The sequence below is a fragment of the Neltuma alba genome, unplaced genomic scaffold (assembly GCF_004799145.2).
Source record: "Neltuma alba isolate B1F8T4 unplaced genomic scaffold, ASM479914v2 tig00005612_pilon, whole genome shotgun sequence".
Lineage (NCBI taxonomy): Eukaryota > Viridiplantae > Streptophyta > Magnoliopsida > Fabales > Fabaceae > Neltuma > Neltuma alba.
The window spans coordinates 160,251-172,480 of NW_021634173.1; the positions used below are offsets into that span (position 1 = coordinate 160,251).

Here is a 12,230-nt window from a genome sequence, read left to right on the forward strand (position 1 = left end):
GTCAAGGGCCTCACAAGAAGTAGCTGGGAGTAGACATGTCTGCATGGCATAGGAAGGGATAGCTGGCGTCACTGAGGTGATTAGAGTAGATCTTCCCGCAAGGGATAAAGAATTGGTCTTCCATTTAGCCAGGCAGTTCTTAACCTTATCAACAATCTCCTTGTACGTATCTTTGGTTACTCTCTTATGATGAAGAGAAACACCTAGATACTTCCCCAAGTCTGCTGTTTGAGTAAATCCCATGTAGGTGCTAATCTTTAAACACCTGTTGTGATTGACGTTAGATGAGAAAAACACACGGGTTTTAGAGAAATTAACCTTAAGTCCGGAACAATTGCAGAAATTATCTAGACATTTTTTTATCAATGACGCTTGTTGCAAGGAAGCTTCTGCAAATAAGATGACATCATTCGCAAAAAATAAATGGGAAATAGGTGGCCCACTTGTCATTAATCGAATTGGTTTCCATTCTTCATTAAGAATTTTCTCTTGGATGAGATGAGCCAATTTCTCCATGCAAATCACAAACAAATAGGGTGAGACCGGGTCACCTTGTCGGACCCCTCTTGATGATTTAAAAGAATTTGCCTTATTTCCATTCCACAGTAGTTGTAATTCAACTGATTTAATACAATGTTCAATAATGGTGGTAAAAGACAATGGAAGATTCAACTCCTTTAAATAGCCATTCAAGAATTGCCAATTAACTCTATCATAAGCCTTTTCAAGGTCAATTTTAATAGCCATGTACCCCTTCTTCCCTCTCAAATTCTCATTGAGTGGATGACTTCCTGTGCTACAATAATATTATCAGAACCATGACGCCCAAGCACAAAACCACACTGATTAGGAGAAATTATTTGTGGTAAAAATTTCTTCATTCTATTGGCCACAATCTTAGTAATCACTTTATAAACAACATTGCACAGACTAATGGGTCACAGATCCTTAAAAGTTTCGGGAGGGTCTTTTTTAGGAATCAATACCACTAACGTTCCATTGATCTCCCTAACTTCATGTGGATTATCAAAGATGTGTTTAACAAAGTTTATCATAGTCTTACCAATAGTGTCCCATTGTGTTTGGTAGAATAGCGCGTTAAAGCCATCAGGCCCAGGAGATTTCAAAGAGCCCATGCTAAATATTGCCTCTTTGATTTCTTGCTCATCAACCTTCCGAGCACAAATCCGTAAGTAGGCCTCTTCAATAGGTGGAAAAGTTACACTACATGTCATCTCATCTCTAGTAGGCAACTCCTCCATGAACAACGATGCAAAAAAGGAAGCAGCTTCCTGTTTTATTTTTTCAACATCAAAACACCACTCCCCTTCCTCTAAGCGAATAACATCCACCCTATTTATCTTTCGACGCCCATTAGCACGTGAATGAAAAAGTTTAGTGTTTCTATCTCCGTAAATATTCCAGTCTACTCTTGCTTTCTGTGCCCATAAGAGAGATTCCTATGCTAAGACATCTTCAAGTTCCTTCCATATCTCAGTCTGTAAATCTTCATAATAACTCACATTCCACCCTCTTTCAATGGCTCTATTCACCCCGTCCATGCGTCTTAACAGCTTCTTCTTTTTGCCTTCAATGTGTCCAAAAACTTTCTTATTCCAATTATGACAGGCTGAAGTAAATTGGGTCAAATTATGGCTCCACCGCAGCTCATTATTCCAATTATGAACGACAAAATTGTTAAAGTCTTCATGTAGAACCCAAGCTCCGATAAAGCGGAACGGCCGACGAGGGACTTCAACATGATGATCAAGTTGTAGGAGAATGGGACGGTGATATGATTTATAAAAAGGTAGATGAGAAACTCTCGCATTGGGGAAAAGCCTGCACCACTCATCATTTGCTAAGAAGCGGTCCAATCGTGCTTCAGAATTGTTTCTCTTCCACGTAAAATAAGGTCCCCTAAAGCCAATATCTGACGTGCAAGACTCTTCAAACCAGTTACAGAAGTCTCTATTAATAGAGATCCCATGTTCAGCGGTGGTACATCTTTCCGCAGTGTACAAAGTAGCATTAAAATCACCCCCTAATACACAAGGGTCATGCATACCACGTTCTATGCGAAGGAGCTCCTTCCATAAACTACGTCTTGCCACTAGATGAGGGCTAGCATGGATCACAGTGAAGTACCATCGCTCAAATCTAGCAGTGTTAATAGATAAATGCATAAATTGATGATGACGTCCTACAACTTCCACTTTACGAACACCCCCATTCCATAGGCACCAAATACCACCACTAAAACCTTCAGCTTCAATAAATGCAAAATCTTGAAACCCAAGACTTCCTATTCTTTTTTCTGTATTTTGTTTATTCGACCGAGTCTCAACTATGGCTACAAAATCCAAACACAAGTGTTTTTTTAATTCTTGTACTAGGCTGGGAAAAGTCTTCGCACCTGTACCCCGAGAATTCCATATCATGTAATTCATAAGGAAACATTTAAGTGTGCTGGTGAAGCTTCGATGTCCCTTCCCTGGACAAGATCCGAATCTAGAGCTATAGATATATCCTCACTTGTGTTTGCATGGGAACTCCATCAAGACGTCACCATCATCCGATTGGTCTCCAATACGCCTAGCTACTTCATTCATTCTAAAAGAATTTTGTCCCTTAGTAATGACGTGAGCATTATCCCCAAGGCCCGTAGTAGTGACACAATCATTATCCCCAAGCCCACTAACGTTTTGATCTACACAAGTTGGATTGATGTTGAGCCTTTCAATTGGAAGGCCCAGGCTGAAGTGAAGAAAAGGAATTATAAACTTCAATGGGCTTTCGTTGAGATTGATTCCCTCCTTATATTTTGTTTTGCCTTTATCTGACAAATTCTCCTTCCCTCTGATTTTGATCTTCTCTACTATCTTCCTTTTAGAGCCCACTCTATTCCACATGTTAGTATTTATTTCAACCTCAAAGTTACGGTCTTTATCCACAGGTCCCAAGATTTTAGTATTGTTCTCTTTCTGTTCTCCTACTGGCCTATATACAGCCTTCATCTTCATAGCCTTTCCAAAAATAGCCCCCTTCTTCTCCATTCCATTAATACCGGTACTCAATCCCTTATTTTCCGCATCATGAATGCCCGCATCAAATCCCTTTTTTTCTGTGATAATATTCATCTTGCGGAAATCTCGGCTAACTAACATTTGTGGTCCCAAATGAACGTCCGCCATCATTGTTGCCGTCGTTGCCGTCGGAATCTAGGTTTGTTTCTCACCCTCCTTACCCTTGTTCAGATTATCCATATCCTTGGTAACCAGAAGAGGACATGCATGTTTTTTATGACCATATTTCCCACAGTGAAAGCAAACCTGGTGTAAACCTTCATAAACTATCTGCCAATCCTCCCCAAAAGCTGTAAAAGCGAATAACAATGGTTGCTGGAGATCTATCTTAACACACTCGAGCAAAACCTCCCTTATCATAAATGGATGTAGAACGGTCTACTTTGATAGTTTTCCGATCATATCTCCAATAATTCCTAGAGATTCAACATTGTAAAACTCCATTGGGAGGTCTGGTATACGAATCCATGTGGCAATCTTAGTTTGGAGGTCCGCCTTCCGAGGGTTAAAATTGGGTCGCCATCTCTGAACCAACAGGTAGTGATCATTAATCATCCAAGGGCCTTCCTGAAAAGCATAGTCCCCATCCTCTCTGCTAGTAAAAGAAGCAATATAGTAATCGTTACTGAGAGGAGTCACTTTCATTGGATCTTTTGGTTTCTACATCCTTCTCACCCTATCTATGAGCACATTCTTTGGTACCTGAGCACCCAAAAGTTCAATGATCAAAGAGTTCATCCATGGTTGACAGCACGCTGTATATTGTTTTGCAGTAACTTGCAAGACAGGATAACGTGGCTTGATGGTAGTTCCTTCGGTCTCGACTCCCTCTGTAAACTCAGCATCACCACTCGTGTCAGTCTTCCCACCAGTTTCAAGATCTTGGTGTTTCTTTGAGAAGAAAGCCTTCCAGCCGTTCACGATATCTTCCGTTTCATCATGGTTAACCAAGTAACCACCGCACCCTGGTGAAAGAAGTTTCTCTTTGTAAGACAGAGGGAAAGTTGTCCATTGAGATGCTACATGAGCTTTCTCCTTCAAACCTTCCAGATCCTTGCCGAGTCTACCTCCAGATCCAAAGACAAATTTCAACGGCTCTTTGCCTCGCTCCGCTCCCTTCTCGCGGTCTGTCCCTCCTCCCCAATCACCATCGCCATCACCTCCTCCACCGTCACACATAGTCGCTAATTATTAATAAGTTCTTGGAATTGTCTGCTCCTAATTCTTCCGTGTTTGAAAATCATACCCAATATTCAAGTGAAGAAATTAATTTCATACGAGATATATCAGCTGGTTCTTAATTAAGCAAAGTAATTAGTGAATTTTAGGTTTTTAAAAGATTTACTGTTAGAAATTTACTTTTGAGTTTACATTTGAAATTGGATATATATTGTATGATATGTTTAGTTGCCACTTGCTTATTGAACAAGCTCAGTTCGTTTCGGCTCGAAAATTAGGAGGATCAAATTTAAAAGTCTGCCTTTCAAATTGTAAACAAGCCTAAAAGATTGGCCCTAATGGGCCGTAAGGCCAACCCATTTTGGCTTGTCTATTTTTTCATTTTTTAAAAAAATATTTATATGATGTTGATATTATTGAATTTTCTACATTGTTAATGACATTATAAATATCTAGTTGTTATTATCTTTTAAAAAATAAATTTTATAAAATGGTTTGATTTATTTAATTTTTTTAAAAAAAATTTGTTCAATTGAATTAAATGGGTTAATTTGGACTTTAGATGATGATAAGATTTATATTAGTGTGTTAATATTTTTAAATTATATACTACCTTCAGTCCTTAATATAAAAGCTAGTTAAAAATTTAATTTGGTTCTAAATAATATGTCAATCCATTTTGTCTCCAACATTTATCTATTTTACTCTCAAGTAATCCGTATAGTGATTACACATGTTAAGGAGTTTTTTTTTCAAAAGGTAGTTTTATTGCACATATTAATAAGGGTAATTTAGAAAATATTATATTTATTTATTATAAATAAATAATTTAACTAATTTATTTAATACATATTCACAAATTAGTTATCTAGCTTTTATATAAAGAATCAAAAATAGTATATATATATATTTAATAAGAGAGTATTTTTATACTTACATAACTTGTGATTATATATAATTTGAATTAAAAATTTATTTATTTCGAGTAGGGCTGTGCAAAAACTCAATAGTTTGGTATGATCTAATCTAACCTGAGCAAACTCGTTCCAGTCCGATGCAAAAATAATTGGCCCAAAGCAAGACTTGACCGTATTAGTTTCATCAGGCTGGACTTGACTGGGAACTAACCCCTAGACCAATTGGTCTAGTCTAGTCCACCCATTTTTTTTTAATTTTATAAATATTATTTGTATAATTTTAATTTGTTTTAATTCTTTTATATAAGTTTTTTGTCAAATCAAATAATAAAAGATTTATCTATTAACTTCCTAAGTAATAAGCATCTGTGTGGGTGTATATATATATATATTAATATATGATCTATATTGATAAGGATTAATAAATAAAATATGACATTATTACAAAATTAGAAAAGAGTGATCAAATTTGATGAAGTTTTGACCAAAATATGTGCAAAATTTTATATAATAAGTTGTAATCTTGCCTTCCATTGAAAGTTTTTTAAAAAAATAAAATAAATTGAGGTCCTAGACTGCCTGGATTGGTTTAGACAGTCCAATAGACCAAGTCTAGTCTAACTTGACCTTAGGTTAGTACTAGATTGGGTCAAATCTCAGACTATCTTTTTCATCCTAAGGTTTTTACTAAACTAGACTTTGGGTTGATAGTAAACTCAGCCCATTTTAGTCCATACACACCCTTAGTTTCAATAGTAATATACCTCAAATTAAAATAAAATACTAAGTAGGCTGTAAAACTTGAAAGTGATTTTTATTTGAAGAAGAAAAAATGATATTTTTGCCACCAAAGAAGAGCCTACTCGAAGCACAATCAAGCATTATAATTGATATTGAAGATAATGATGGAAATCATGTTGATAATATTACTGTTGCTTAGTGTTTAGTTTGTGCTTTCTATGATTTATTTAATTATAGACAATAATTTACTAATTCTAAGGACATGACTTGATTGGTTTAGTTTTGAAAAATTGGGCAATAGTTAAGCAGTTTTTTTTCACTAATATTAATGGCTTGAAGTTTGAATTTTAAGAGGTTTATGTTTTACTTTTCTGCATATAAAAATATGTAAAATCAAATAAAATTTTGTAAATAGGCCTAAAAACTCATGGGTTAGCTCAAGTCCCACCTATGCAAGGAATAGGTCTTGTAAAATGACTCCATTTTTAAAGTTGGGTCTAAACACGTCAACCCATTTAGGTCTATGGCTTGTGAAAGGCTAACCCTGAAGGGCTAAACTGACTCGTCTTTTCAGCACTAATTCTAACTAGTTTGTATTATTGTTTCATATATCTTGAGAATAATTGGAATCGTAAAATTTCTACACGGTACTAGTTCTAGGTAACTACTGGTTTTGGATGCATTGTTTCATTGCTGGACATTTGCAATCGCTGGGAGGTTTAATTCATAAAAAAATAATATATTAAAAAAATTAAAATTTCAATGTTGGTTTTAAAAGAAACCTGAAAAGGCAACGTAGAACACTAGCTTTCTACAATGGTTGTTTTTATTAATCGACATAGAAAGTCATTAACTACGTCATTTGTTAGTAAAAATTACGCCACTCAAATGCACATCCCTCATATAACCGTATCCTCTTTAACCAACATTAATTGCATTCTCTGCAATAATGCACCCAATTTATAAAGTATAATTTAGATCACTTGTTTGCGGAATTGATCTAAGAATATACCGGTATTTAGAAAAATGCCGGAGGTTACATTTTTTAAACTGTCTCAGCAATGACTGGCTTAGAAAGGGGGGTTTAAAAATCTTTTTTTTTTTTTGGTAGTGTTATAATCTACAAAAGTTTATAAATAATATTATATAAGCCACCAACAAGTGATATGCATATATTCAATGGTTAAAAGAAACCTTTTGGCAATGATTAGTCATGTTCCATTATAAACTATACTTGATAACTTTCTAATAATGGATGATTTGCCTAATTTATATTTAAATTGAGAAAACGTATGTTTATTGAAAATCGACTTTTAAATTGATTTTCTTTATGCCCATTTGGGTTTTGTAAATTACTGGATCATACTTTATTTTGGCTTGTAGATGTGTTTTCATTTTATGTTTTTTATTGTCAAAATAAAAGGAGAATTTGACAAGAAAATGTACCAGATCGGACTTCGGGTTGGATCGGTCGGATCTTCTGGGCTCACGCTATAAGCTAGACTATAAAAGTCTAGGCTTTGAGTGCACAACAAAGCACCTCTTTGCAAGAAAGAAAGAGAGAGAGAGAGAGAGAGAGAGGAAGAAAGCTTAACTATTGGAGTGAGTTGGATTGATGGGTAGAAGCCTCTGTTTATAGCTTTTGTCAAGAGTATTTTGGGAAGCCAAAATATTCACTGAGCCCATCAGGTTAAATCTGAGTTAGGATATATAAATTTATCTTTATCTCATAATATCATGATATTTGAATTCAAATCCAGAATTAATCTCAATTAATTCTAAATATATATATATACTCAACATATATTTAATCTATACAATATAAATTAATTAATTAATATCCTAACCGATTGGATTGATTTAGGATGTTTGATTGAGTCAAACAAATTATAATATTGCTTGGATATTTGATTGGTATATTCTTTTAATATCCAGTCAAATAGTCCGGCCCATCAACGGTGGATCCAAGCTCAAAATCTAACATCTTCCACTCGCACTTGATGGGTTGTCTATCGTGCGATAGCTAAATCTTTCATTGCTTCATACTATGTGTCTGTCGTGACCGCGTGGGCATGACGTCATCGATTCAGGTGCTTGTGTACTAGGAGTCCTTTACACAGGACCAGCACACAAGAATACCCTTAGTGTACTTGCAAATTGTATGCTTGTTGCCCCGAATGCCCTAGTTTTATCCATACACTTTACTTATGGCATATTTGATCCCTCTTGAGTTATTTTGTTTACTTAGATTGCCTTCCTATTCGTATAGTATCCGCACTTGCTTAGTTGTTCTGTTCAACCTGCAAGGGACATGTCACAGACACAAACGTAGATGTGTACTTCAGGATAAATTTTCCTTTTGACTATTCATCATTTAGATTTGGCATAGTCGCTTTCCCAATCTTAACCCGTTAGATCACATCATTCTTGATCTTGGAGTTTAGACTAGAGTAGCCGTCACGAAACCAAACCCTTGTGATGCTGTCTAAGTCTTGAGGGCATTATGAACGGTTTATTTCCTTTTTGGGACTCACATTGTAATGGATCAGGGATCTTCCATCTACATCCCATGTTGCGATTTGAGTGAGCTCATATAGTATGAATTGCATGCTACGGTGCTCGATCCACTAAGTGGAGTATGTCGCTTCTGGTTTTAGTAGCACCGTACAGACTTAAGTTCTAAATGCACTTCAGTATTTGAACCAGGATCTCTTCGATCACAACTATATATGACGTCTTATAAGTGAAAAGTTCCTTGTATGGCTATAGGTCTCATAGATTACACATTATCCATGATTCGGCCCAGACTTTTATGGGCCTCATCTCAATCTAGATGAGGCGACATTTGTGCAGTGATTCTTCTCTACCATCTCATGGTTATCATCTACTATTAAACCTTCTACGTCCCATGAGAACATAGTGAGGCGGTTGTCCATATAAGTGAGCCAACCTTGTGACCTGTACGACATATTGGTGTTGCATACCTCGTGCCTATGCATGTATAAATACACAAATGTATATACAAGAAAATTTCTTTTGAACTGGATAAAATTCATTTAATTACTAAGTAAGAGGAAAAAGAAAGTTCAATACAACATGCCTAGTGCTTGCACATTTGAACAAGAAAAGGATCAAAAAGAAAAAGGAATTCAATACATCATGCTTTCCACATGCCCAAAGCCTTTACATGCTTGACAAAAGGATCTCTAACTATAGGCTTGGTTAGGGGATCTGTCAACATCTTATGAGTGGATAAGTATTGAATTGTCACTTGTTTCTTAGCGATCATATCCCTTACAAAGTAATATTATATATATATGCTTAGTACGATTATGGTACGTAGGGTCCTTTATATAGGTTATTACTGCTTGACTATCATAGTGAATTAGAGTTGGTCCTTCACTACCACAATAGATTCTCAATCGTGCTAAGAATCTTTTGAGCCATACAACTTCTTGGACAGCTGTAGAACATGCTACGTATTTTGCTTCCATGGATGAAAGAGACATACACATTTGTTTCTTGCTGCTCTAGGAGATTGCTCTGTTGTTCAATAGGAAAGCATAGCCTGACATCGAGTGTCGCTCGTCCAAGTCTCCTGCCTAATTAGCACCGGAATAACCCTCTACACGAAGGCCGTTTCTTTGATAGCATAACTCAGAGTCCATATTTTCCTTTAGATAACTCATTATCCTCTTTATGGCTTCCTAGTGTTTTACTCCTGGATTGGATTAGAATCTACTCACAAGTCCAACTGCGAAGCATATGTTCAGCCTGGCACACAACATGGCATACATTAGGCTACCAACAGTACTCAAGTATAAGACTCTCTTCATATGTTCTATATCACATTGTTTTATAGGGTGCATTTCCTCGCTTATGTTATGTCCCTTAACCACAGGGATATCCATAGGCTTACAGTTTCTCATATTGAAACGCTCAAGAATCTTTGCTATGTATGCCTTTTGTGACAATGACAGCAATTTTCTAGAATGATCTCTTCTTATCTTAAGGCCTAAAATATATTTTGCTTCACCCATGTCTTTCATCTTGAAGTTCAAGGATAACCACTCTTTGATCATCTTTATTAGTTTAAGATTGGTACCAGCTAGGAGTATGTTACCGACATAGAGGAACAAAATGACAAAGTTGTCTCCAAACTGCCTGATATAAACACAGTTATCTTCTTTGATCATTTTAAAGTCATAGGAGCTTATAGCTTTGTGGAACCTTTAGTACCATTGCCTAGATGATTGCTTGAGTCCATAAATGGATCTCAAGAGTTTACAAACCTTTTGTTCGTTACCTTTCTGTATGAAGCCCTCAGCCTATTCCATATAAATTTCTTCATCTAGTTCTCCATTCAGGAAGGCGGTTTTTACATCCATCTGATGTAACTCTAAGTCTAAACTTGCTATTAGAGCTAGTATTAATCTTATCAAGTTGAAACGTACAACAAGTGAGAAAGTGTCTCTGTAGTCCACTCCTTCCCGTTGTGTATACCTTTTGGCAACTAACCTTGCTTTGGGTTTATCAATTGATCCATCAGTCTTACGCTTGTACTTGAGAACCCACTTGCTCCCAATCGCCTTTCTGCCAGGTGGTAGATAAACTAATTCCCATACTTAGTTGGACTCCATGGAATCCATTTCCTCTTGTAAAGCCTTTTGCCATCGTAGTCCACTCCTTCCTGTTGTATATACCCTTTGGCAACTAAACTTGCTTTGAGTTTATCAATTGATCCATCAGTCTTACATTTGTACTTGAGAACCCACTTGCTCCCAATCACCTTTCGGCCAGGTGGTAGATCAACTAATTCTCATACTTGGTTGGACTCCATGGAATCCATTTCCTCTTGTAAAGCCTTTTGCCATCGTAGTCCACTCCTTCCTATTGTATATGCCCTTTGGCAACTAACCTTGCTTTGGGTTTATCAATTGATCTATCAACCTTATGTTTGTACTTAAGAACCTACTTGCTCCTAATCGCCTTTTGACCAAGTGGTAGATCAACTAATTCTCATACTTGGGACTCTATGAGATCCATTTCCTCTTGTAAGGCCTTTTGCCATTTTTCCTTAGCAAGCCCTACTAGTGCTTCTTTAACACTTACAGGGTCTTCTTCACCGTTTTCTGGATTAACGATGAAAATTGCTTCTTCAATTAAGAAGCGTCTCCTAGGAGTTTTGTCTCTATTACTTCTTTTAAGTGGGGTTGTTACAGGACTTTCTTCCTGTGGCTGAGTCAGACATTGTTTGTGAAAATGGTTCAACCCTTCCACTCGGATCAGTACGCTGAGGAATACTTTGTTGTACCTCATTGCTATCATTTTCATAAAGACAGCTGCTTCGATCAATACTCCCTCTGCTAGGAAATTCAGTTTCTATGAATATTGTGTCCCTTGACTTTATCTCAGTCACTGAGCCATCATCATTTTCACCAATGAAGACATATCCCTTAGAGTTCTCAGAGTATCTTATGAAGATACACTTTTTGCCCCTTAGCTCTAGCTTGTCATACTTATGGGAAGAATCACGAATATAGGCTGCTGACCCCTATGGCCTTAGGATGCTTAGATCCAGTTTGCGATTTATCCATGATTCGTAAGGGTTCGTGGTGACTGATTTAGAAGGCACTCGGTTAAATATGAATGTGGTAGTTAGAAGAGTATCTCCCTAATAGGAGGTTGGAAGCTCAGCTTGTGCCATCATTGATCTAACCATGTTAGGGAGAGTTTTGTTTCTCCTTTCAGCAACTCCGTTTTGTTGAAGAGTGTTGGGGATTGTTAGTTGCCTAACAATACCCCTTTCTTCACAAAACTCCTTGAATTGAGCAGAGAGGTATTCTCGACCTTGGTTAGTTCTTAAGGCTTTGATTCTTAAACCTAGCTGATCTTTTACTAGATTGAGATATTTTCTAAAGCACACTCTAATGCCTCAGATTTGTGGGAAATCAGGTAAGTATAGCCACATCGAGAAGAATCATCGATAGAGGTAATAAAATACCATGCTCTGTGACGTGCCCTTACACTCATTGGTCCACAAATATCAGAGTATATCAGTTCAAGAGGGTGGTTAGGCCTGGTTGCCTTTCCAAAAGGTTTCCTTGTGCTCTTGCCAGCCAAGCAATGTTCACATAGAGACATTTCTTTTTTGGACATGTTTCCTAGCAAACCCTTTTTTGCCAGTTTGGTCATGCGTTCTTGACCAATATGTCCTAATCTAGCGTGCCATATATTGTAATTGACATCGGAAGAAAGCGCATAGCAAGAACTAGAATTAAAATTGTCGTTGAAATTCTCCAAAACA

The 12,230-nt window shown here is 36.7% G+C and overlaps 1 protein-coding gene across 1 annotated transcript; it reads right to left on the reverse strand.

The window, feature by feature from the left end:
* Window positions 1-1,460: 1,460 nt before the first annotated feature.
* LOC114748118 (uncharacterized) lies at window positions 1,461-2,441 on the reverse strand. Its single transcript, XM_028936472.1, has one exon. It carries the CDS (start codon window positions 2,439-2,441, stop codon window positions 1,461-1,463), a length of 981 nt encoding a protein of 326 aa, XP_028792305.1.
* Window positions 2,442-12,230: the final 9,789 nt, after the last annotated feature.

Coding starts and splice junctions, on each gene's coding strand:
- LOC114748118 (XM_028936472.1), bottom strand. CDS start 2,441: ATGATATGGAATTCTCGGGGTACAGGTGCGAAGACTTTTCCCAGCCTA.